Source organism: Eretmochelys imbricata, chromosome 1 (assembly GCF_965152235.1).
Source record: "Eretmochelys imbricata isolate rEreImb1 chromosome 1, rEreImb1.hap1, whole genome shotgun sequence".
Classification (NCBI taxonomy): domain Eukaryota; kingdom Metazoa; phylum Chordata; order Testudines; family Cheloniidae; genus Eretmochelys; species Eretmochelys imbricata.
Genome location: NC_135572.1, coordinates 38,703,889 through 38,725,516, shown reverse-complemented (window position 1 = coordinate 38,725,516; position 21,628 = coordinate 38,703,889). Strand labels below are relative to the sequence as shown.

The 21,628-nt window shown below is 41.0% G+C and overlaps 1 protein-coding gene across 1 annotated transcript in view; it reads left to right on the top strand.

The window, feature by feature from the left end:
- EXPH5 (exophilin 5) overlaps window positions 1-18,565 on the top strand; it is a 52,566-nt gene extending 34,001 nt beyond the window's left edge. Inside the window, exons 3-6 of the mRNA XM_077808944.1 lie at window positions 3,437-3,593; window positions 8,562-8,619; window positions 12,536-12,662; window positions 13,068-18,565. Coding sequence (XP_077665070.1) covers window positions 3,437-3,593; window positions 8,562-8,619; window positions 12,536-12,662; window positions 13,068-18,565 — 5,840 coding nt within the window. The remainder of the gene's footprint in view (window positions 1-3,436; window positions 3,594-8,561; window positions 8,620-12,535; window positions 12,663-13,067) is intronic.
- The last annotated feature ends 3,063 nt before the right edge of the window (window positions 18,566-21,628 follow it).

Here is a 21,628-nt window from a genome sequence, read left to right as displayed (position 1 = left end):
TTGCACTCTATATGATTTTTATGAAAATATGCTAATGAGCATGAATATAATGTAACTGAAATATGCTTCATGCAAAAGGTCTCTTGTAAGGTATTATTACAAAGTTTATAATCTACTGAGTGTGGTCATCCTATTTGTATAAATGTATCATTCTTGTATCTGAAATTAGAAATATGAAATATAACTCTGAGGTCCTATTGTAATTATGAAAAGTGTGGGCCATTAATGGTGGTTTGGAATCTTGACTCCCATCAGCTAGGACAATTGACTGTAAATGGCTCTGTTTACTTGCAAGCCTTCCTGTGAGTGGGGCCGGGAAGAATGAAGGCTTGGGGTCTCACAGGATATGTGACCATGTCACCTGGTACTGGAATCCATCTTAAACCTGGGGCTTTTCCATTTAGAAGGAGGGGTGGGGACCCAAAGAGACAAAAGATTCCCACCTTGTGCTAAAGCTATATAAGGGAATGGAACAGAACAAAGGGGGCTGCAGTCATGAGAAATCCCCTAGCTACCACCTGAGCTGGAACAAGGACTGTACCAGGGAAAGGATTGGGCCCAGACTAGGAAGGCATCCAGTCCGTGAAAGAAACTTACTGAAAAATCTCTGAGGGTGAGATTTTATCTGTATTCAGGTTTCTACTATATTAGGCTTAGACTTGCGTGTTTTTGTTTTATTTTGCGTGGTAGTTTACTTTGTTCTGTCTGTTATTACTTGGAACCACTTAAATCCTACTTTTTGTATTTAATAAAATCACTTTTTACTTATTAATTAACCCAGAGTATATATTAATACCCGGTGTGGTGGGGGCAAACAGTTGTGCATATCTCTCTATCAGTGTTATAGAGGGCAAACAGTTTATGAGTTTACCTTGTATAAGCTTTATACAGGGTAAAACGGATTTATTTGGGGTTTGGACCCCATTGGGAGCTGGGTATCTGAGTGCTGGAGGCAGGAGCACTTCTTAAGCTGTTTTCGGTTAAGCCTGCAGCTTGTGGGGGACATGGTTCAGACTTGGATCTGTGTTTGAAGCAGGCAAACGTGTCTGGCTCAAACGAGTCAAGGTACTGAAGTCCCAAGCTGGCAGGGAAAACGGGCTCAGAGGTAGTCTAGGCACATCAGGTGGCAGTCCCAAGGGGGTTTCTGTGATCTAACCTGTCGCACCAGGGTCTGCTGTGGGGCTGCAAGCAGGTTCAGGGGGGCCACCAAGGAAGGCCAGCGTTCAACTTGCTGGGGCTCAGGGCAGCAAGCCAAAGCCCCATCGCATGGGACTGAAGCCTGGGGCCCTGAGTCCCACCACCCAAGGCTGAAGCCAAAGCCTGAGCAAAGTAGCTTCTCTGGGGCCTCTGTGGTGTGGGGTCCCAGGCAATTGCTCTGCTTGCTACCCCCTAATGCTGGCCTTGGCTTTTATATGCAGAAAACCAGTTATTGTGGCACAGGTGGGCCGTGGAGTTTTTATAGCATGTTGGGGGGAGGGTGGCACAGGGGCTCAGAAATAAAACCATTGAGAACCCCTGGTGTGGTGTCTCCCCCATCCCCCCTCCATCTGGCTCTCATGAATAGATCTTTTCTCCATTCACATTTCTATCTGGTATAATTTTTTCATCTGTTACCCTTTGCCACAAACATACATCACCTCTGCCTCTCAATACCTGGAGGCACAATCATAGGAAGCAGAATTATATTTCCATAGAAGGGCTGTATACCAAAAATGTCACCTAAAGGTCGCAAAGAGGTTCATGTAACTCTTTTGATGTCATGCTTACTGTCACCAAAAGGGTAGGTTCCAAAAGGAGAAAAGATTTTCTAACATGAAATCTGCCTGTCAGTGAGGTACAAGTGATACACTACAGGCAAAAATGAAACCCTGTGACCTAAGTTCCCTTTAAGCTGCACAGCTGCCTATTAAGCCCTGCACAGGCGCTCAGGGCTGTGGTGGGAAGAGATGCCTCTCCCCCGTACGGACAGGCACCCCTTCCCCAGTTCTAAGCTACTGCAACAAGAGAGGGCTGTCCCCACCACAGCCCCGGGGCAGCCTGCACCCCAAAACCCTCATCCCGGCCCCACCCCAGAGCCTGCACTCCAACCTTGTGCCCCAGCCCTGAGCCCCCTCCCACACCCTGAACCCCTCATTCCTGGGCCCACCCCAGAGCCTTCACCCCAGCCGAAGCGCTCACCCCCTGCAACCAACCCTTTGCCCCAGCCCTGAGCCCCCTCTTGCACCCTGAACCCCTCATCCCCACCCCAGAGCCTGCACCCCCAGCCAGAGCCCGCACCCCCCGTGCCTCCTCCCACACTCTGAACCCCTCGGCTCCACCTGCACAACGTGAATTTTATGTGCACCAATATGAAGGTGATGTGTGCACATAACAAAATTCATTCTGTGCATGGATGTAAAAAATTAGAGGGAATGCTGCCTATGACATGTTCAATTTTTCAATGGTGCCCTGTTATCTAATGTTGCTTTGCTTCCCTGGTCCCACTGGGGCACCTCTTAGCAGCAGAGACTGCAGTTTCTCTGCTTACTCTGTGAACCAATCTGTCCTTCACACCCACTTTCAACTGCTTTTGTCAAGAGGACAGGGTTCATGTTCCCTGTGGAAACAAGGCCATATTCTCCCAAAATAATTAAAGTATGATGCCCTTTTATGATTCTGCAAACAAAATAAGCTGAGAATGTACATAAAATAAAACACTTTAAATATTAACTGTAGCATTCAACCACCAAGAATGGGCTGGTGAATCCATCATAAACTTAGGTATAACTAGGTTTTTTTTTTTATAACATTCTAGTATATAATATAAATGACTCGTGTAATTAATGATTCTGTCTGTATGGTGTTTATAGCATGCTCAGTACAGTGGTACCTGAGTGCTTTACACATTTGAGAAGTCAACCATTATGGATCTTTGGTAAAAATTTTCAAAAATGACTAATTGCAGATGCCCAATGGGAGACATCTTAACAGGGGCCTGACTTTCACTGGGCTGGTGTTCAGCAGTGTCTGACAGTCAGGCTAATTTACTTATCTCATGTTGGGCACCCAAGCATGGATGCACCCAAAATCATTGGTCCCTTTTGAAAATGTGGACCTGTGTTTTGTGGACCTTTTTTCCCCATTCCCCAGTTAGACACCAAAGGCCAGCATGTCACTTTGCTCAGTCAAAAGAAATCAGTGATGGTCTGAAATTTCTAACAACCTTTATGCAGAAGAAAATGTACTTGTCTGGGGAAAACAACTACAAACTTGCTGTGTCAATAAAGAATCACAAAAGGGAACAAATCCCTTTTTGCTTCTTTTGCAGGTCATCTTTAATTACAGCTTACTGCCTGCCTTTATTCAGGCATGCAAAGATGTAGCTTGTTTAAAAAATTAGATTTTAACAAGAACTGGAAATAAATCAAATAATTGCAACATTTTAATTTTTTTTTAGATTCTAAAGAGTTTAAAATGTCATCTCCCCAAAATCCACAAGCGCAAAAGAATGTCTCACCTTCCATTCTGGGATTCAGAACTCCTTTCGCTTCACTCTTCTCCTTCAAAAAATCAAGGAAGCACAGTTTAAAGCATCAGACTCGGCAGCAGCCACGGTGAGCTATACACAACAGGTGTTCGTTCTACTACTTAATGGTAGTTAGAAGAAGAAAATTAATTGTTTCGTGCCTCGCTTGCAAAACTTTGTGTACAGCTCCCTTTAAATTAGATGCTCCTCCAGCCTACTGCTTTTCACATGTCCCAGTAGGAGCATGATTTTATTTGGTTATGTAATGCGAAGTTATCAGTTAAATGTCAGAAAGAATAAAGACTAAGTAGAAAGTAAGGGCCAAATTCCCATCCTTTGATGAAATTTCATTTGCTGAGGCTTTGCACGAAAGCGGCATGGTTGTTATGGCCTCCGGGCTATAACAGCAGCTCTAGCCCATTATGCCCCTTCTTCATGGAGCCTGGATAATAGATTCAAGTAGTTTGTAGACACATTGGCAACACCTCACTGTCAAACCCCTCTTTGTGATGCGATGTTGTTGTTGTTGTTATTTATATTGAGGTAATGCTTGGGGTCATCGGTCATGGATCAGGGGCACATGGTACAAGGTCCTTTTCAAACACACAACAAAAACGTGGACCCTGCTCTGAAGAGCGTACAGACTTATTGTAAGACAAACTTAGATTGTAAGCTCTTTGGGGCAAGGACTGTCTTTTTTGTTCTGTGTGTGTACAGAGCCTAACAAAGCAGGGTCCTGAACAGGGATCCTAGGTGCTATAATTATGCAAATAATAAATAATACGAGACAACAGGTAGATGCAACAACAGACTGGGGGAGGGGGAAGAAAGCACAAGGTAATAATGAGACAATACTGGTCAGTGTGATAAGCAGTTGTTTTAGCACACCAGCTGCTTAACAGTTGGTGAGGTTTTTGTATTGCAGCAGGGGAGAGTTTTAAGGTGGGATCTGAAGAGGGACAGTGAGGTAGCCTTGCAGATGTTTCCAGAGAGCTCCTCCCACATTAGCAGAGCAGCAAGGTGACAGTAATTGAAAATTACTGGCCCCCCGTGAGTGCTGGGAAGCAGATACTAGCCGTGGCACAGCACAGTCCAGCTATTCCCTCTCTTTCTTCACCTTTGGCATAACCCCTACACTGGGGACTGGGAGCAGGACCAATGTAGAGCTCTCACATCCTCTCTATGCAAACCAGGGTGGCCCTCTGTATAGGGAGTATTCAGGAGGCCATTCCATGCTAGCAAAACAGCATAAAGGAGCATTTGTGTAACTGAGAAAGAGAATAGGGTTTCAGGAGGGATATACCATATATTGGTGTGAAATCAGTCTTGGGGGATGAGATCAAATGAAACCAAAGCCTAGGGGGCTTCAGATTCTGGGCTCTTCAATTTGGCAGCCTTTACCAGTATTAAAATGGCTTTTTTGAAAAAGCAATAGAAGATGCATATAATGGTATGTACTCACTGCTTTGGTTTTCCTAATTATATATTTATCCTAATTTTTCAACAGAAAATGTATAAATTAGATCTCGGATTCAGATGATCTTGACCAATGGTGGGCAACCTGCGGCCCATCAGGGTAATCTGCTGGCGGCCCGTGAGACAGTTTGTTTACATTGACCGTCTGCAGACATGGCTGCCCACAGGTCCCAGTGGCTGTGGTTCGCTGTTCCCGGCCAATGGGAGCTGCTGATAGTGGTGGCCTGCACGTCCCTGCAGCCCGTGCTGCTTCCCACAGCTCCCATTGGCCGGGAATGGTGAACCACAGCCCCTGGGAGCTGCGGGCGGCCGTGCCTGCGGACGGTCAGTGAAAACAAACTGTCTCAGGGGCTGCCAGCAGATTACCCTAATGGGCCGCATGAGGCCCGCATGCTGCCTACCACTGATCTTGACTCATTACAAGGCAGAATTTGAAAAATAAACAGCAAGGCTATTCTGATGTGGAGCTGAGCCAATTACTAAATAGCCTAGTCACGTCTCCCTACTGAAAACTTCTCCGCCCTTTCTAGGTGTTGTCTTTGCATGTGACTTGTTTTATGTGTAGACGAGCAATAAAAATACTTTGCCTGTCACCAGGTAAAGTTATTTGGAGAGTAAATGATATACAATAGGCAGCAGCACTGTAAGTCATGTAAGTAAGCTTGACTGGCAGAAGCCTGTAAACAGCTAGATATTAGCGACTGTTTAAATGGTACTTTGTCTCTTTTGGGAAACAGGGGGAGGAAAGAAAAAGTGTCATCTGCTGTGGGGTGTTTTGTTGTGGGAAAAATATTATGGAAGGCTGCAAAAAGAAGTCTCTTTACGTGGAGCTATTTAAGAGGCTAATAAAAGGGTTGTAAAACCAAAAGTTTGCAGTAAGTACAACCTGTGATTGTTTTCGATTCTAGGCATTTGATGTTTTAAGTTATTCTTCTCCTCTTCTTACAGCATGTTTAAATTGGTGTTACATTTAAAAAGAAGCGCTAAATTTTACTTAACCATGTGTTTTCAGCATGCTTGCATAATTTGATTGTTGTGTAGCTAGGTACTGTGTAATGCTCGTACAAATATGAAAAGACTCATATGAATACTAAAAGGAATTAGACTGCGATCTGAGAGAGAACCCAGGCACGGGCCATTGCAGATTCGAGCCCGACTGAAACTAACAATTTGCTTCAGAATCTATCTCATGGAGTTATTGTGTATTAATACAATCACTCTTTTAGTGTTGCACTCCATAATCAGCTGTCTAGCTACAGGTACCTAGTTTCGTGTGTGTGTATGTGTGTGTGTTCGTGGTTTGATGACCAAAAGAAATCAAATTATTTCTGGTTTCTGTGGTAATGAATTTAAGAAATACTTGCATGTAGGAAAATAAACCTTTAATTTCAAAATGCTGACAAACTGGATGGAGTTCAGAGTAAAGCAATGAGAATGATTAGAGGGCTGGAGGGACTGATGCAGGACACAAGATTATTGTAATTTGACTAGGAGACAACAAAGGAGGAACATCATCATCTATTACTTAGAGTGCTAAGAACAAGGATGAGGAAAAATTATTTAGGATGGTGCAAGGAGGTGTAACCAGGAGTAATGAGATTAAATTAGGAAAGTGAAAATTTGGCCAGAATATTTAAAAAAAACCAACATTTCTGATGGCTAGATCTATTGGAAAAGGAATAATGGATGTCCCACTGCTTGGAATAATTAAAACTGGGCTAGGGACAGCACTTGCAAGTGTGCTGTACAGAACCATTTTCCATCTGCAAAGTTGAAGCAGCCAATAGAATTTTTTCCATTTCTAATGGAATAAGACTTGAGATTGTTTACAAAACAGAACACCAAACTCGCCGCATTTGGTTTGAAAGAAATCATTGTAAAGAGTCCGAAATACCACAAGCTCAACTCTATACATTGTGTTAAAAGTGTTAATGCATATTCTGCATCATGTAGCTTAAAGCAAAAGTTAACTATGGCTTTGAGATCTGATTCTGAAACCCTTACACACACTGAGTAGTAATCCCACTGACTTTGATGGGAATATTCACATGATTAAATGCTATCAAGCAGAGTTAAGGAGTGGAACAGGCTCATAGAGCCTTATTCTGCAAAGCCCATGGAAATCAAAGGGAATCTTTCCATACGCTTCAGTGGGTTTTGGATCATGCCCTCTATGAGGAAGGGATCCTGATTTTAACCTTCCCAATTGCAAAAACAAAATACTATCCCTTCCAACCGTTCTTCCCTGCCTGCAAGCGCATTACAAACAAATGACAAAGCACAGTGGGAAGAAAGACTCGGATACACAGAACATGCCAACAAGCCAGTTTATACTTGCTGCTGAAGCACAATAAAATAATTTACCTCAGTCCAGTGAAAGCCTTAAGAACCAAAATAAATAATGACTGTAAAAAAAGACTTTCATAGACAGGAGTGATCACAAAAAATGAGAATAAGCAAAACAAAGCCCTCTGGGAGGAGGGCTGAACAGTTAAGAGCAACCACAAGCTAAGCAAAATTCTTTTCAATACCCTTTTGGAAGGGGATAGGCATGTTAATTTTTAAACAAAGGTCTGCAAGTGGGAGAAGGAACCATATCTTACTGCAGTTGGTCTAATTTCCTCATTTGAATTAGGAACTTTTTTTTTTTCACCTGTGTGGGTACAAATCCATCTTGCTTTACTCACGTGAGTATCCCCATTTAAATCAGCTGCACTTCTCTTTTTTCCTTTGGTTATTTAGTTAGTTAGTTAGATGTATACACTCATTCCATTAAAAAGAGTGCCCGTCCTTTGCTCTTGGTGCCCCTGGACACATTTAAAAAATGACAATTCTAAAAATACATTATTTCATATACAATCCTCTTTTGGCCAATAATTAACATTAATGCAGCATCTAAAAAATGACTGAAGATCCTTACAAGGACTCCCACCAGAGTCCTGGCAATCCCTCACAACCTGGGATAATAGTTAGGTCTTGCAGTGTGCACTGAAAGTTGAAAAACTAGGATTACTTTGGACTGGTGGGAGCAAATTCCCCAGGGCCTTATAGAGAATCATCTGTCAGTTCCCCCACTTTTTTATACAAATGGGGTGCCCTTGTGATCTCCACTGTGGCAATTTGGGACAGAAAGAGAGGCAGTCTTTCAGAGAAGTAGCTCTCAGGCCATTTTGAGTGTTATAGGTCGTATAACTAAAACCTTCGATTCTCCTCAGTATTTAATAAATTCTTGTCACTTGGAAAATGACCTACGATTGCAAAATAACCGTTTATGTTAGAATGACAGATGCAGAGTTACCTTACTGATATTCCAACAGCGTAAATGCCATTAATCTGAGGTCCCTTCTTGGCTGTTCACTTGGAACATTAACAAGTTGCAGATTCGAGCAACCTGATGGGTGAAAAAAATATATCAGAAGATGCATTTGAGAAACAACATGACAATCTCTGTGGACTCTTCATAAAAAGTATTTTCGGAAGCTTCTTGCTGGCTATTAAAAGGAAGGAAGCCGGTTATTTACGCCCTTGTAAAATTTTATTGCGTTCGTCTTCAAAGTAGCATCTTAAATTCTTTTCACAGATATGACAGCTTTGCTCTGGGCGCTCATACTTCTTCCAAACTTGAGGAAATGGCACAGGTAAGTAGCTTGGTAACTTTATTGTCAAAAATGTTTAAAGCAGGGAATATTTTTAGTACTAGTCCACTGTCTTTGTAGAATAGACTTTATGTCCAGCTGGCCTCTTATTTAAACATGACTCTTGCAATTCTGTATTTAAATACATGGGGAAATTCATATGTGGTGTAAGCCTGTTGAATTCAGTGGTGTCACACAAGAGATGAATTTGCCCCATTTATTGTACGAGTGTCTCCAAAGAAGTCCGCAGTCTAACTTCTGCAGTGCAGTTTCAGTTCTCTTTAACAAGGAAATTATTTAATAAATTATTGTTACGGGACAAACACAAGATATATTTTGTTAGTAGTAACCAAAGCGCAAATAAATGTGAACTCACTTTGAACAAATATTTACCGTTTGGATATATTTATAATTGTTTTAGTTTTATTTGTTGCATCTGTGCTTACAAACAGGTTGAGCATATATCCACATGATTTCTGGCCTCAGTGCAAGTTTACATTCAGATGCAGATCATTCAGATTCTGTTAGGCACAGATTCTGCCACCTTTACTGGTTCTAGTGATGTCAGTGGGACTGTCTGTCTAGTATGGGGCTTTTCAGTGGGTGGAATTCACCCCCATGCAGACAGCCTGCACGAAACCTATGAACCACTTAAATCCTATTTTAGGCCTTAAGTGGGAGTTAAGCGATGCATAGGCCTTGTGTCGGTCTTATGCATGGGGGTGAATTTCACCCAGTGAGAGTAAGATTTGGTCCAACAGTATTTTTTGTCTGATTCTGCAAGCCCTCGGTGCACAGAACTCCCATACACTGAGAGTGCTATGCGCTGAGCTTTTATAGGAATGAGGCTTTTTGATGTCACGATGAACTACTTTAGCTAAATAGAGCCTGGGCACTAGGAAGGCTCCTTTGTGTTCTAACTTCAGGTGATTTGCTTTGGCTGGATGCTCCAGATTGGTAGCACACGGACGTTTCAAGCATGAGGCACCAAATTCCACTCTGGTGTGACTTCAATGTAGTCCTTGGATATCAACAGAATTACACCTGGGATGAAGTTGGCTCAGAGTCTCAGTTTTAACCATTTCATTGCCCTGTATTACTAACATGCCCTCTGTTACATGGTGTAATCAGAGAGGAGACAACTGAGGGCTTGTCTACACTTACAGTGCTGCACCAGTGCAACTGTGCTGCTGTAGCATTTACTGAAGATGCCACCTACACTGACGAGAGCTTTTCCCATCAGCGTAGATACGCCACCTCTCCGAGAGGCTGTAGCTATGTCGATGGGAGAAGCCCTCCCATTGACATAGTGCTATCTACACCAGGGTTAGGTCGGGTTTAACAACATCGCTCAGGGGTGTGGCTATATTACACCCTTGAGTGACATAGTCATACCAACGTAAGATGGTAGTGTAGACCAAGTCTAACAGGGAACATAAGGGTATACAAATAATGAACAGTATCAAGAAGATAAATTGGGCACTCCTACTTACCCTCTCTCATACTTCCAGAACAAGGAACCTAATGGCAGAATTTAAAATTGATAAAAGGAAATACAATGCCCAGATAGCCTGAGGAATTCATTGTCACAGTATATCATTGAAACAAAGATCTGAGCAGGATTCAGAGAGACCAGATGTTTATATGAATAACAAGAACATCCAGAGTTACAATAGAAAAGATTTTTTTTTTTTTTTTTTTTTAATGAGTGGGACCAGATGCTTAGCTCATGTAAATCAGCCAAAATCCATTAAAGTCAGATACGGTATACTGGACTAGATGAATCATCTGTCTGATCCAGTCTGGCAATCCCTACATTTTTATGGAATTTTGGTCCCGTATTACACAGGAATAAAGGGCTCATTCAGTCTTTCCATGTGCATTTGCTGGCTCTGCACCAGTCTGATCGATCTTGAGATCACTCAGACCAGAGCAGGAAAGGTCATGAAGGGACTTCACCCCCATTCCATGGTGGGACCCAAAGAGGTGCTCAGCAGAGAATAGCTCATACAGTCAGCATTCTGGTCCTCCATTTTAGTCCCCCTAAAGGGTGTCCCTTTCTCATGATGTGACCCAAAGACTTCTTAATGGTAACTGGCAAAGGGCAGTGAGGTACATAGGGGCACAGCAATCCCCTGGGTTCACTAAAAGAATGTAATGTAAGGTCTCTAATGAAAGCCTGTGTCACACAGGTCATCATAATCATTCAGAGATGTATATACCGAAACTATGTGAGATTTGTATATATGCTGAAAATTGTGTTCTCTAGGCCTTCCATTTAAAGGCAAGTTCTCTCAAAGGTAGCTTGCCTTGAGGGAAACTTCTCCAGACAGGTAGTGAGACACACTTCTCTCCTTAGCTAACCTTTGTGTATCTCACAATGGAAATCTGTTAGCACACTGAGTCTAATGCTAATGAAGAGTTTGTGGAGATTTCAGAAGGAAATTAACAGGAAGAGGTAAACAGCAGGAGGAGGGGAGGAACCCCGTTTTCAGAGGAAGATCAAAGGTCTGGGGTCATATTCTGTGGGTGCAGAGAGATGCTCTGGCATCCTTCAAGCTGGGAAGACAAGCTGGCAGCAGGCTTGATCTTATGACAAGGGGAATCTCAGCCACGCTGGTTGAAAACACTGGGAAAAGGACTTGGGGTAAGCTATCCTGTAGGAGACTGGAATGCCATGTGTGTTAAGTTTAGGCTCTAGCAAATGTGTTATGATTTTGTTTTATATGTATCAGTTTGTTTCTAATAGTCTTACTGACTATCATTTGAATCTCAGTTCTTTAATAATAAACTTTATTCTTGTTTTCACTGTAAATGTATCTCAGTGCTGTGTGTGTTAAATGGAGCAGTGATCCTGTGTTGAATCTAGTAAGCTGGTGTGTGCTATTCCTTTGGGAGCAGAGAATCTGGGAGTTGTGTGAGTGCTCAGGGGACCAGGGCTTGGCACTCCAGAAAGATGTTTGGGAGCTAAGGGGTTGTGTGTGCCTATAGCTAACCTGTACAGAGAGAGCAAGGCCTGCAGAGGCCTGGAAGGCAGTGCTTGTGTTGCCAGAGGCTGATGTAATTAGGTAGCTGATCCATGGCAGGCACAGACCAAGACTTTCACAGATTAAGGGCATGTGGTATAGCAAGGTACCTCCCAACCCTGGATAACCCTGGGAAGAATCACACATGACCAAACTGCAACTTCTGTGTGGGACTGCTTCCCACTGGGGTGGACTGGGGAAGGGAGAAACAGGTACTTGTGAGACTGATTACTAATTACTGAATTTTTTTAATTAGTGCGCCTGTGAAAGTACAATTTTAAAACTCAAGAGTAAAGCATCACAAATGGAATTTGTTTCATTAAACCATTACTAATCAGTCTTTACTGTAATATTTATAAAATACTACTAAATTAGTTGTAGTATTGTGTAAAAATGAAATCTTAGTATAGGAGAGGTGACTGTGGTATTTACATTTTTGCTGGGAGGTGAACACCACCTGTTGTTGGCGTGGGTTGTAAATGTGCCCATTAAAGAAGAATGGATTAGGAAAATTTAAATTACAGAGGCAATATCCTACTAGAATGTATGTGGAGGTGAAATGAGTAAACAGCCAACAACTACAAATATCAGTTATAATACAGAACCACCATTAATGTGCTCTGGACAAGAAGATGTGCTACAGCCTCTGGACAAGAAGATGGACTAAAATCCCCCCAAAATCAAGTGAAAGTCTGAACTATAGATGGTTGTTCCAAATCCCTTGTTCTTACTATGTAGAGTTTAATACTTCAAACATGCAGCACTGTGACTTCAGGCATATGTTATTAAAAAGAATATTAGAACCCATTAGGGTTTTCTCTCCTCTTTTTCATTTTAAGATTATTTGTTTTGCTATGAAAATAAGCCATACAGTCTCTCAAACTTTTCAACAGGCTGAAATATGCAACTCATCTTTACCAGCTGAACTACCTGGTAATTTATTTGATGCAACTCAAGCTGAAATGATGGAGGACAGTGCACCTATATGGAATGAACAGCTAGAAAAAGAGTTCTTCCGTGGTAAGTGTGTGCACTCATGCTGTTTTTAGACTGTAGTATCAACAACACACATGTAACTGGATACGGGAGACATAGGTGCTGGAACTAAAGGTGTTGGGGGTGCTGCAGCACCCCCTGGCTTGAAGTGGTTTCCATTATATACAGGGTTTACAGTTTGGCTAAAGGGCTCTCATCACTCCCATTATAAAAATTGTTCCAGCACCCCTGATGGGAGATCCTTTCTATAAATGAAGTCTCTGTAGATTAATCCAAGTCTGATGAGTACAAGTATATTTGGGGGCAGGATTTGAATATGGAGAAGGTATCTCCTTTCAAAACCTGATCTGGTTGCTGACATAGTACATTACGCTTTTCAGCATAATTAGTTTGACAACACTAATAAAATAGCTATCTTTTTCTGTGTAGTTCTAGGTGATCTGGATGACCAGCTGGCACAGGAACAAGCCCAAGATTCAGTGAACAGAAAGCGTCTAGTTGACAGTGGACCAAGAGCACAATATCTGTTTCCCAGTACAAGCAGACAGACTGCTATTAGGGGACGACACAGAAATAACTGCAGTGAAACACCCAGCACATTTTTCTCTGATGCAACAAGAACAATAAGAGCCAAAGAGGATCATAAAATTTTCTACAGACCAAGGAAATTTTATGATACATATATGAACAGACGCCATTCAGCCTCTAAAGAAGATTACATGCACAAGGATTCATTAGACAGTAGTTATCCTGTTCTGAGCAGAAGGCTGTCTTCTGTATCTTTTGGAGAGTCCTCAGAAGGTAGCTTGCATTTTCCTTCCATAAGACAGGGCAGTGGATTTGGACACAACAGTTATATAGGCAAGAGTACAGTTGGGAGAAGTTACTCTGTGTGTTCTCTTCAGAGATATCCATCTTCTGCATCCCCTGACCCATTTTCAACAACTAGTTTACAAAATCTAATGGCAACAGAGAACAACAGTGGATTTGTACAAAGGAACAATCGGCAAACCCCAAAGCGAATTCCCCTCTCTTCTATTGTATGGAATAAACCATATACTTCTGGACATACATCAAATCAAGACAATCTTTTTAGGACTCAATCATTAACGGAATATAATGCCACAAAACAGGATACATATCCTTGCCCTCTGCATGAAAACAGAGAATATGAATTTTACCGGTCAAAACACCATTTCAGAAGAGCTGTGTCAAGTACTAATTGGTTTAGTAGCGTCAGTTGCACAGACAAAGCTGCTACTTCACTATCCTTTGATAACTGGGAGAATTATCCATTATGCTGGTTGGAAAACAACCTCTCTAGGTCCCACTATAGAGATACAGCTTGTCATGGTAGGTTCCAAATGCACCAAAAGAGTTCTCCTTTTGGAAGAAAAGAGGAGCACCCTTCCTGTTCTGATATTTATCAGTACTATAATGATGAAGTGTTTCTTTCCCCTGATGCTCACTGTGAAATGATTACATCTAATTTAAATGACCAGCAAAGTGCACATGCAAAGAATGCTAAACTTGCTTCACAGTGCCGTCAGAGTGGCTTTCAAACATGTGTGTCAGAGAACAGAAACAGTGTGGAGATATCAAGTGGTGCAAGTAGTAAACTGCTTTCAAAGAATTCAAAAGACCTTCAGAGCTGTCTCACTTATAAATCTGCCATTACTTCACCCAGCATCAACGCAGATGTGTCTAATGAGTCTGTCTTACTGGGTTCAAGGGTCAAAATGAAATTGGTAGCAGAGAACAGCAGTTCTGCCACTAAGGGTTCCCAAAGCCAGCCACAGCCTTTGGTTACCCAAACGAATATTAAGAAAGACTTTAAAAAAGCTGCTTCAGACAAGGTCAGAGACTTGGAACGATCAGGCAAGGCAGACCAGAAGAGTATTAAAGACATAATATTACAGCCAGTTTCTCAGAAAGTGGATACAAAAAATACCATTGATCCCCAGATTTCTCCTTCTAATAATGCTGCTGCCTTGCAAAACAGCACATCTATTCTTAATTCACCTCTCTCAATGAGTTCACGCAGACAAACCCAGTTCACCACCACCAGAGAGATTACAAAAAACAGCATATCAAAGAGTTGTAAAAGAAACCTACAAAGAAAGGAAAATGATCTTCCTGCTCACAGTGAACTTAATCAGGCCCCTTCTCTTCTGTCAGTTGATGAGAGCAGAAGGGGATCGTTTCTTTCAAATCTAAAGCAATGGGAACATAATCTTTTTAATTCAGCAAAAAGAAAAGGCATTAAATTAGGAAGCCAGAGAGCAGAAACTACTGATCATATCACTCCTAAGGGAGAGTCTTTCCTGGTAGATGTTCTACAAAGTAGTGCATCAGTTCATTCTGCTCCAATTACTGAAACATTGGCAAACCATCAAAGCATATTGCCCAGTCCTCCAGAACTTCTGTCTCATAGTTCACAAGGCTCTCTAGAAGACTTTTCTCATAAGAGCTATCTGAAATCTTTAGAAACTCCAACTAATTCTTCAGTGAATTGCAGAGTTACTGAAGCTCCAGCAGAAGGTGGGAAAGTAGTTGAGTTGGCAGAAATTGTTGCAAAAGATATTCCCCAGGAAAAACCCAAAGATCAAAATATTTTTGCCAGTAAGGACCATAATAGTCAATTAACTACTGGTGATTCACAAAACAGGAACTGTGAGAATATTTATGCACATAGTTTTGACAGAAGCCCAGAGATTGCAGAACGAGGTTTAAACTATTTTTGTTTGGAAAGAGAAAATGGAAAAACAAGACAAAATGCATCTTGTACTGAAAGTCTCTATAGGCAAGGAAGGTTACTGAGACACACACATAGTAGCAGCATTTCTGGCTCTCCTCGTAAAAGCAACCCTAAGTCTCTGGAGCCTCCTGTCGTTTATTACACTTTACCTAGAAAATCAGCTAGCATTGCTGGCAGTGTAATGTCAGATATGTCCATCTCTTTCCCTAAAAGCAAAACAGCCAGGTGGGATCATGTAGAGAAGCAGAACTCAGACAGAATTGCTGCCTTTTCTTTTAATCAAGAACATAAAATATCTTCTTTAGGATCAGCGCATTCTTCAATAAGACAAATACCTTTAGATGGTATTACAGATATCAAAGGAAATGTCCTGCAAATTAAGGATCACCCTTTGTCTCTGAACAGGAGCCCTAACCACTCCATAAGTGGAAGTACAGTAGTCTCTGAATCAGATGGACTTACAGAGAGAGAGAAACTTGTAAACAAAAAAGAATCCCCTGTATTTTCAGACTGTTTGGAAAAGGAAATGGGGGATTCTTTGCAGAAATATAGAACTATTAGCACATTTACAGTTTCTGGTGATGAGGATCATGTTGAATATCACGAGTTGGTTTCAATTTATTACACCTTACCACGGAGTCATTCAAGAACATTGTGTAACCTCTTTCTAGACGATCCAGAGAGGACAGCTTTACCTCTTTTCACAGAAAAATCTAAATCACCAAAAATGCCAAACAAGAACTCTGAAGTTCATATGGGTTTAGCAAATGTAGCTTTTCCTAGCACCTTAGAAAAAGAGAGACCCGCACATACTCCTGATCAAACTCCTGCAGCTTCAATGACACCCCAGAATGTAATGACAGGAGCTATTGACACTGATCAGGAAAGCTCACATTTTTCTCCCAGCACTGAGAAAGTATGTACTTCACAATCAATGAGCATTGTACATAATAAGAAAGATATTTCACCAGGGCTTGCATTAAAAGAAAGCACATCTGTACTTCCTGACATGGTGACATCAGACATTTCTATTCGTGATCCAGAATCCACTGCAGAAGCAGATACTTCTGTTAAGGCAATTTCTACTGTTTCACACAACCAAAATATTGATATATGCTTTTCTTCAAGTAAAGAAAGTAAAGAGAAGGAGGACATATTGCACACTGACACACCGTTAATCTCCACTTTGTCAACCCCCCAAAAACCCAAAGACCCTCCAGAGAATGTTTTTAATTTTACTTCTGCAATTAATAATACTAATCGTGTGCAAAACAGAGACTCCAAAAATTGCCAGCAATCTATTAAAGTAGGAGGGAGTAACAATCAGAATATTTTACCACCCCAGTTAGATAAAAATAGTTTCCATGAAGGAAAAAGTCATATAGAGTCTGCAGTCAATAAAACACCAATAACCTCTGCTGAAAGTAAATCTAGACATGATGCAGGAGCCAAAGAGAGATCAGATTTTCAACAGCAAAGCATTTCCCTATATAACAATAAATGTACTGGATTTCAATTAGGAGCTGAAAGTTCCAGAAATAGCACCGATGAAGCATTAATTTCTGATAGACAAATGCTTCAAAATTCACATAACAAACCATTTCAGCTTGGCATGGTTTCTGCAGCTAAACCTGTACTTCAACCAGCCAAAACTGGTATCCCAGACACACATGAGTTAGTGAGCCCCAAAACTAAACAAGAGCAAATATCCCTGAACACTCAGATGGACAAAGATTGCACTAGTTTGCAGAAAGCTGTGACGTACAGTGAAGATAAACTCTCCAGTGTCACACAGGATCTGCAAAGTGCAGTGAACAAAAATAAGCTTAGGTCTGATGGCACTAGAGAGAAAGTCAGTAATATAGAAAAAAGGAAAAACAGGCCCTCAGTTAAAAATGAAGTGGCAGCCATTTACAAAACAAGCCGCAAATTTTCTAGTAAAAATGTAAACCCCAAACCACACGTAAGTAATATATTTTCACAGAATGATGGAGGTACCACTTCGTTAGAGATTAACATGACCCACAGCACATTGTGTTCCCCTGCTTCTACCCAGCCATTTCTGCAAACTGGGAATGAAGACCAGAATCAAAATCTGACCCCTGGTGTTTGTAACAGCCCTGTTCACAAAATATCTGAGAAGAATAAGAGATCACAAGCTAATGATGACTCTCCGTTGTTAGTTAAAAACAAGAATCAAGGGCCTTTTGCAAATTCATGCAACCAGAGAAGAGAAGTCAACAATCCCAAACAAAACGAGAACGAAGTGGAAAGCATGCTGAGCCCCACAACCCTATTTCCAAAGGAAAGAGCTGCAAGAAGTAAAAATTCCCAAACACTTGGCCAGGGGTTGGAAAACAGAAATCAGACCATCTTTTCCAGAGCTACTGAAGCAGATTCATCAGGCAATCAAAAGAGAACAAGTACTGGTAGTTCCTATGATCCTCTACTGTTGCCATTTTTAACTGACAAAAACTCCAACCCGTTTATAAAAAATATGCAGGCAAGTGTTTGTATTCAGAAACAGGTCCTTTCCCCAGATGAGCGTGATCATGATCAAAACCACCATCGGTCAAAGAGTTTAAAAAATGCACACCTGCACAGTAATCAGTCACGCATAAGTCATGCAAAGAATCAACGTGAACGTCACTTTTCTGAAAGCACCTATACTCAAGATTCCCATGACAACCCTGGCTCTGGAAGTAACTGTCTACCTAAAGAAAGCAGGTACAGTAGAAAGTTTAAATCTTATTCCGAGCTGTGTTCTTGTGATGAAAATGAAAACTGGGCTTCGTATGATAAGAGGAAGACCACTTACGGCACCAGCCGTGTGATGTATCCTTCTATTGAGTTTGGTATATTTGGAAAAGAACAACAACTGGCGTTCCTGGAAAATATCAAGCGATCGCTCACAGAAGGGAGATTATGGAGACCATGTCTTCTTAAAAACCCTGGGTTTCTGAGAAGTGAAGAGACTGATTCTTTAAAGAGGGCTGAGCTCTTGAGCTCAAGTTCTGCTAGGAGCAAAATGTCAGTAGATGCTTCATCCCCAAGAGACCCAATTGACATCTATGGAGAAGAACTAATGGTTTATTCAGATTCAGACACTGATACCACCACAGATGATGAATACTATATTTGTGAGACTGATAAAGAATCAGAATTGTGAGCTCCTCTAATACAAGAGTGAGAGTGAGATTTGGGGGGAGAGAGAGCTCAGTGGTTTGAGCATTGGCCTGCTAAACCCAGGGTTGTGAGTTCAATCCTTGTAGGGGGCCATTTAGGGATCTGGGACAAAAACTGGGGATTGGTCCTGCTTTGAGCAGGGGGGTTGAACTAGATGACCTCCTGAGGTCCCTTCCAACTCTGATATTCTATGATCTGAAAGGTGTTTTGGTGGTTCCTGGATGGGCATAAACATGTAACACATTTTGGGCCAGATCCTGTGCTGGTGTAAATCAGTGTTGGTCCATTGACTTTAATGAAGCTATGTTGATTTCTGAAAGCTCAATTTGGCCATTTTATATGTTAAAAGTATTAAAACTGTCATTTTCTTTTGCAAGCAAAAGATAAATTCTCACAAACCTTTTCTTAAAAATATGTATTTTATTAAGAAAAGGAAGATGAACGTGGAGCTTTTTATTGTGTAATGATATGGAAGTATCTCCACTGACTTCAGTAGGAGCTGGATTGAGCTCTTATATGCTAAGTGGCCAGGTATGCACCCCCCCTTTTGGGCAGAACAAAGGGGGAAAACACCCTATTGAGGCAAGGCAAAAACTCTAAAGAAGAGCATGACAGATGCATGCAGTACACTTTCACTACTGGAAATTGGGTTCAAATCCTTAATATGATAAGTACAGATGAGTGATAGTATGCTTTTAAAGCATCATATGGAAGACATAGGGTTGAAATAGCAACGGTCATTGCTGGCTGGGCCTGAGGTGCATTGCCAGGGTGGCTTCCTTTGTCCTGGGGATGATTCTAGTTTCTAATAATAATGTGTCACTTCACAGAGCACTAAATTGAACCAGAATTTTAAAAAATTCTGTAACTTAGTTCTCTTCTGTTTATTTCCTATGTGTTTCATTTCCTACACTTCATGGGCTCAGACCTTAGCTGCATGTAGTTCATGCTGAGCACAGCACTGTTAGTGGGAAAGCAAAGGTGACTCTAAATCACTTTTCCATCTCCCCTAGCCCTCAGCCCAACAGGGGGCTAAAACAGTCCTTAACATATCTTAGAATAGCCCAAAAAGCTACTGTAAATGGCACCAACAAAGCAGTCCTAGGAACTACTGTGCTGGCTGAAGATTGGGCAGAGTGCTGTACTTTCTGGCCTCATCTTTCCTCTTTCCCCCTCCCCACTATACCCCTTACTCTGAGGGAAGGAGAGTGCTGGATGAAGCCTCAGCCGTCTGCGTAAGACAGTTTAAAGGGCCTCTTACACCACTCTGGTGGGCACTTAATGAGGCTGAAAGATCTGGCCCCATAAGCCAACATTGTTATTGTTTTTAAATAGCTGCAATTTTTTCTGTATGTAGTGAAGCATGTCAGAGCTTGAGGAGGAACATTTTTTGACATGTTGTGTCTCGCATCTTCCCTAAATTAGCATCTCCCTTTGGTATTTTTCCAACATGCTCTCTGTCATTGCAATACCTTTCATCCTTCGAATAGAAAGGCTATGAATGTTTTCCCTGAAGCTGTTCTCATACCACTTTACTAAATGTTGTATCGGCATTACACAGTAGCCAAAACCCACACCGGGCCCTGAAATCTTGAACTGAGCTTTCATCTCTGGCCACTCAAAATCACAGTAGCTCAGAGCCAGAAGATCACATACGTTTATTTGTACTTAATCTTTACTAACTTCACATCTGGTCTCTAATTAATCTCATTCCAGATTCTGTAAATTTTTTCATTTAATAAAGTTCTCTAAGACACAAATTATATTTATATAGCTGGAAAGACAATGGCGTGATATTTTAAAGTAATATATTTTAGGCAAAGCAAGCAGTTTGTATCACCGTATGCTCCACATGAAAAATATTGTATTAGACAATTGGTACCCTTATTTTTGATATTGTATACTTCGTTAAAGAAGTGGAGCGGTAGTTTGAAAGAGTTTTGATGTATAAATATTGTTGTTACATACTTTGATATTTTCTTTGGTTGTACATAAGACTAATATAAACTACATATTTATATTCAGAATTGTTCTTTAGGTGGTATCTATTTTGGAATGATTTGCACATACAGACTGATGCACACAGCATTGGAAGGAAATAATTGCCATGTAAATGTAAACTTGTAAAATATGCTGTTCTGAGAAATGCTATGACTATTTTATGTACATGGTTTTACACCATATATACAGGGTTCCATACCATAAGATTAATAAACCACTTAATACTAAGTAAGGATTTTCTGTTATTATACGTTTACAGGGAGATAAATGGTCATATGATTTGCTCCAGTAAAAGTGGATTATTTGAATGTTCATACTTGTAAATATTTTCTACCCATATGGTGGATTTTGGACTAAGTTCTCATGTTGGATGCATAAAGGAGGCTTTCATTAAATACAGTGCTAGGTATATGACGAAAACAAGGAGCCATACAAAGAAATCAAAATTAGTTTAGAATTTGGTCCTAAATTAGTTGTGCAAGACTGTGGTGGGTCAGAGTGGCTGGTAACTAATGTTTACATAGGGCTGATGTAATTTTGTTAAGACTCACTCATATAAAAACATGAAGTCAAATTCATCCCTTTCAATAAGAAGATACTGCTCTCCTAAATTGAATGGAGCTACACCATCTTTTGCCTAGTGGTGAATTTGGCATGTTATGTCTTCTACGCCTTCTCTTTAGCTATAATATATTCTATAAATGCTTATATATTATAGGATATTAACACTGAAAATGACTGGTTTAAAATAAATGGTGCATACTGCTTAATAAATGTTTGTACTGGTTTCATCTGTGCACTCTAACTCATGCTTAATTATTTTATGCTATTACAATATCTTAATGCTGCTTTCGGGATGCTGATGCCAAACAATGCTAAGAGCATTGCTAAATAAAAAATTTAGAATTAAGTGTCCAAGCATGATCCTTCATAAGCTCTAGGCATGTCCAAGGATACACTAGAGTTTTCAATGTATTACAAGAACTGTGTGTCTGATTTAGCCACCTTTCAGACACCTATGCACAGAGGAATAACTTGTGCAGAT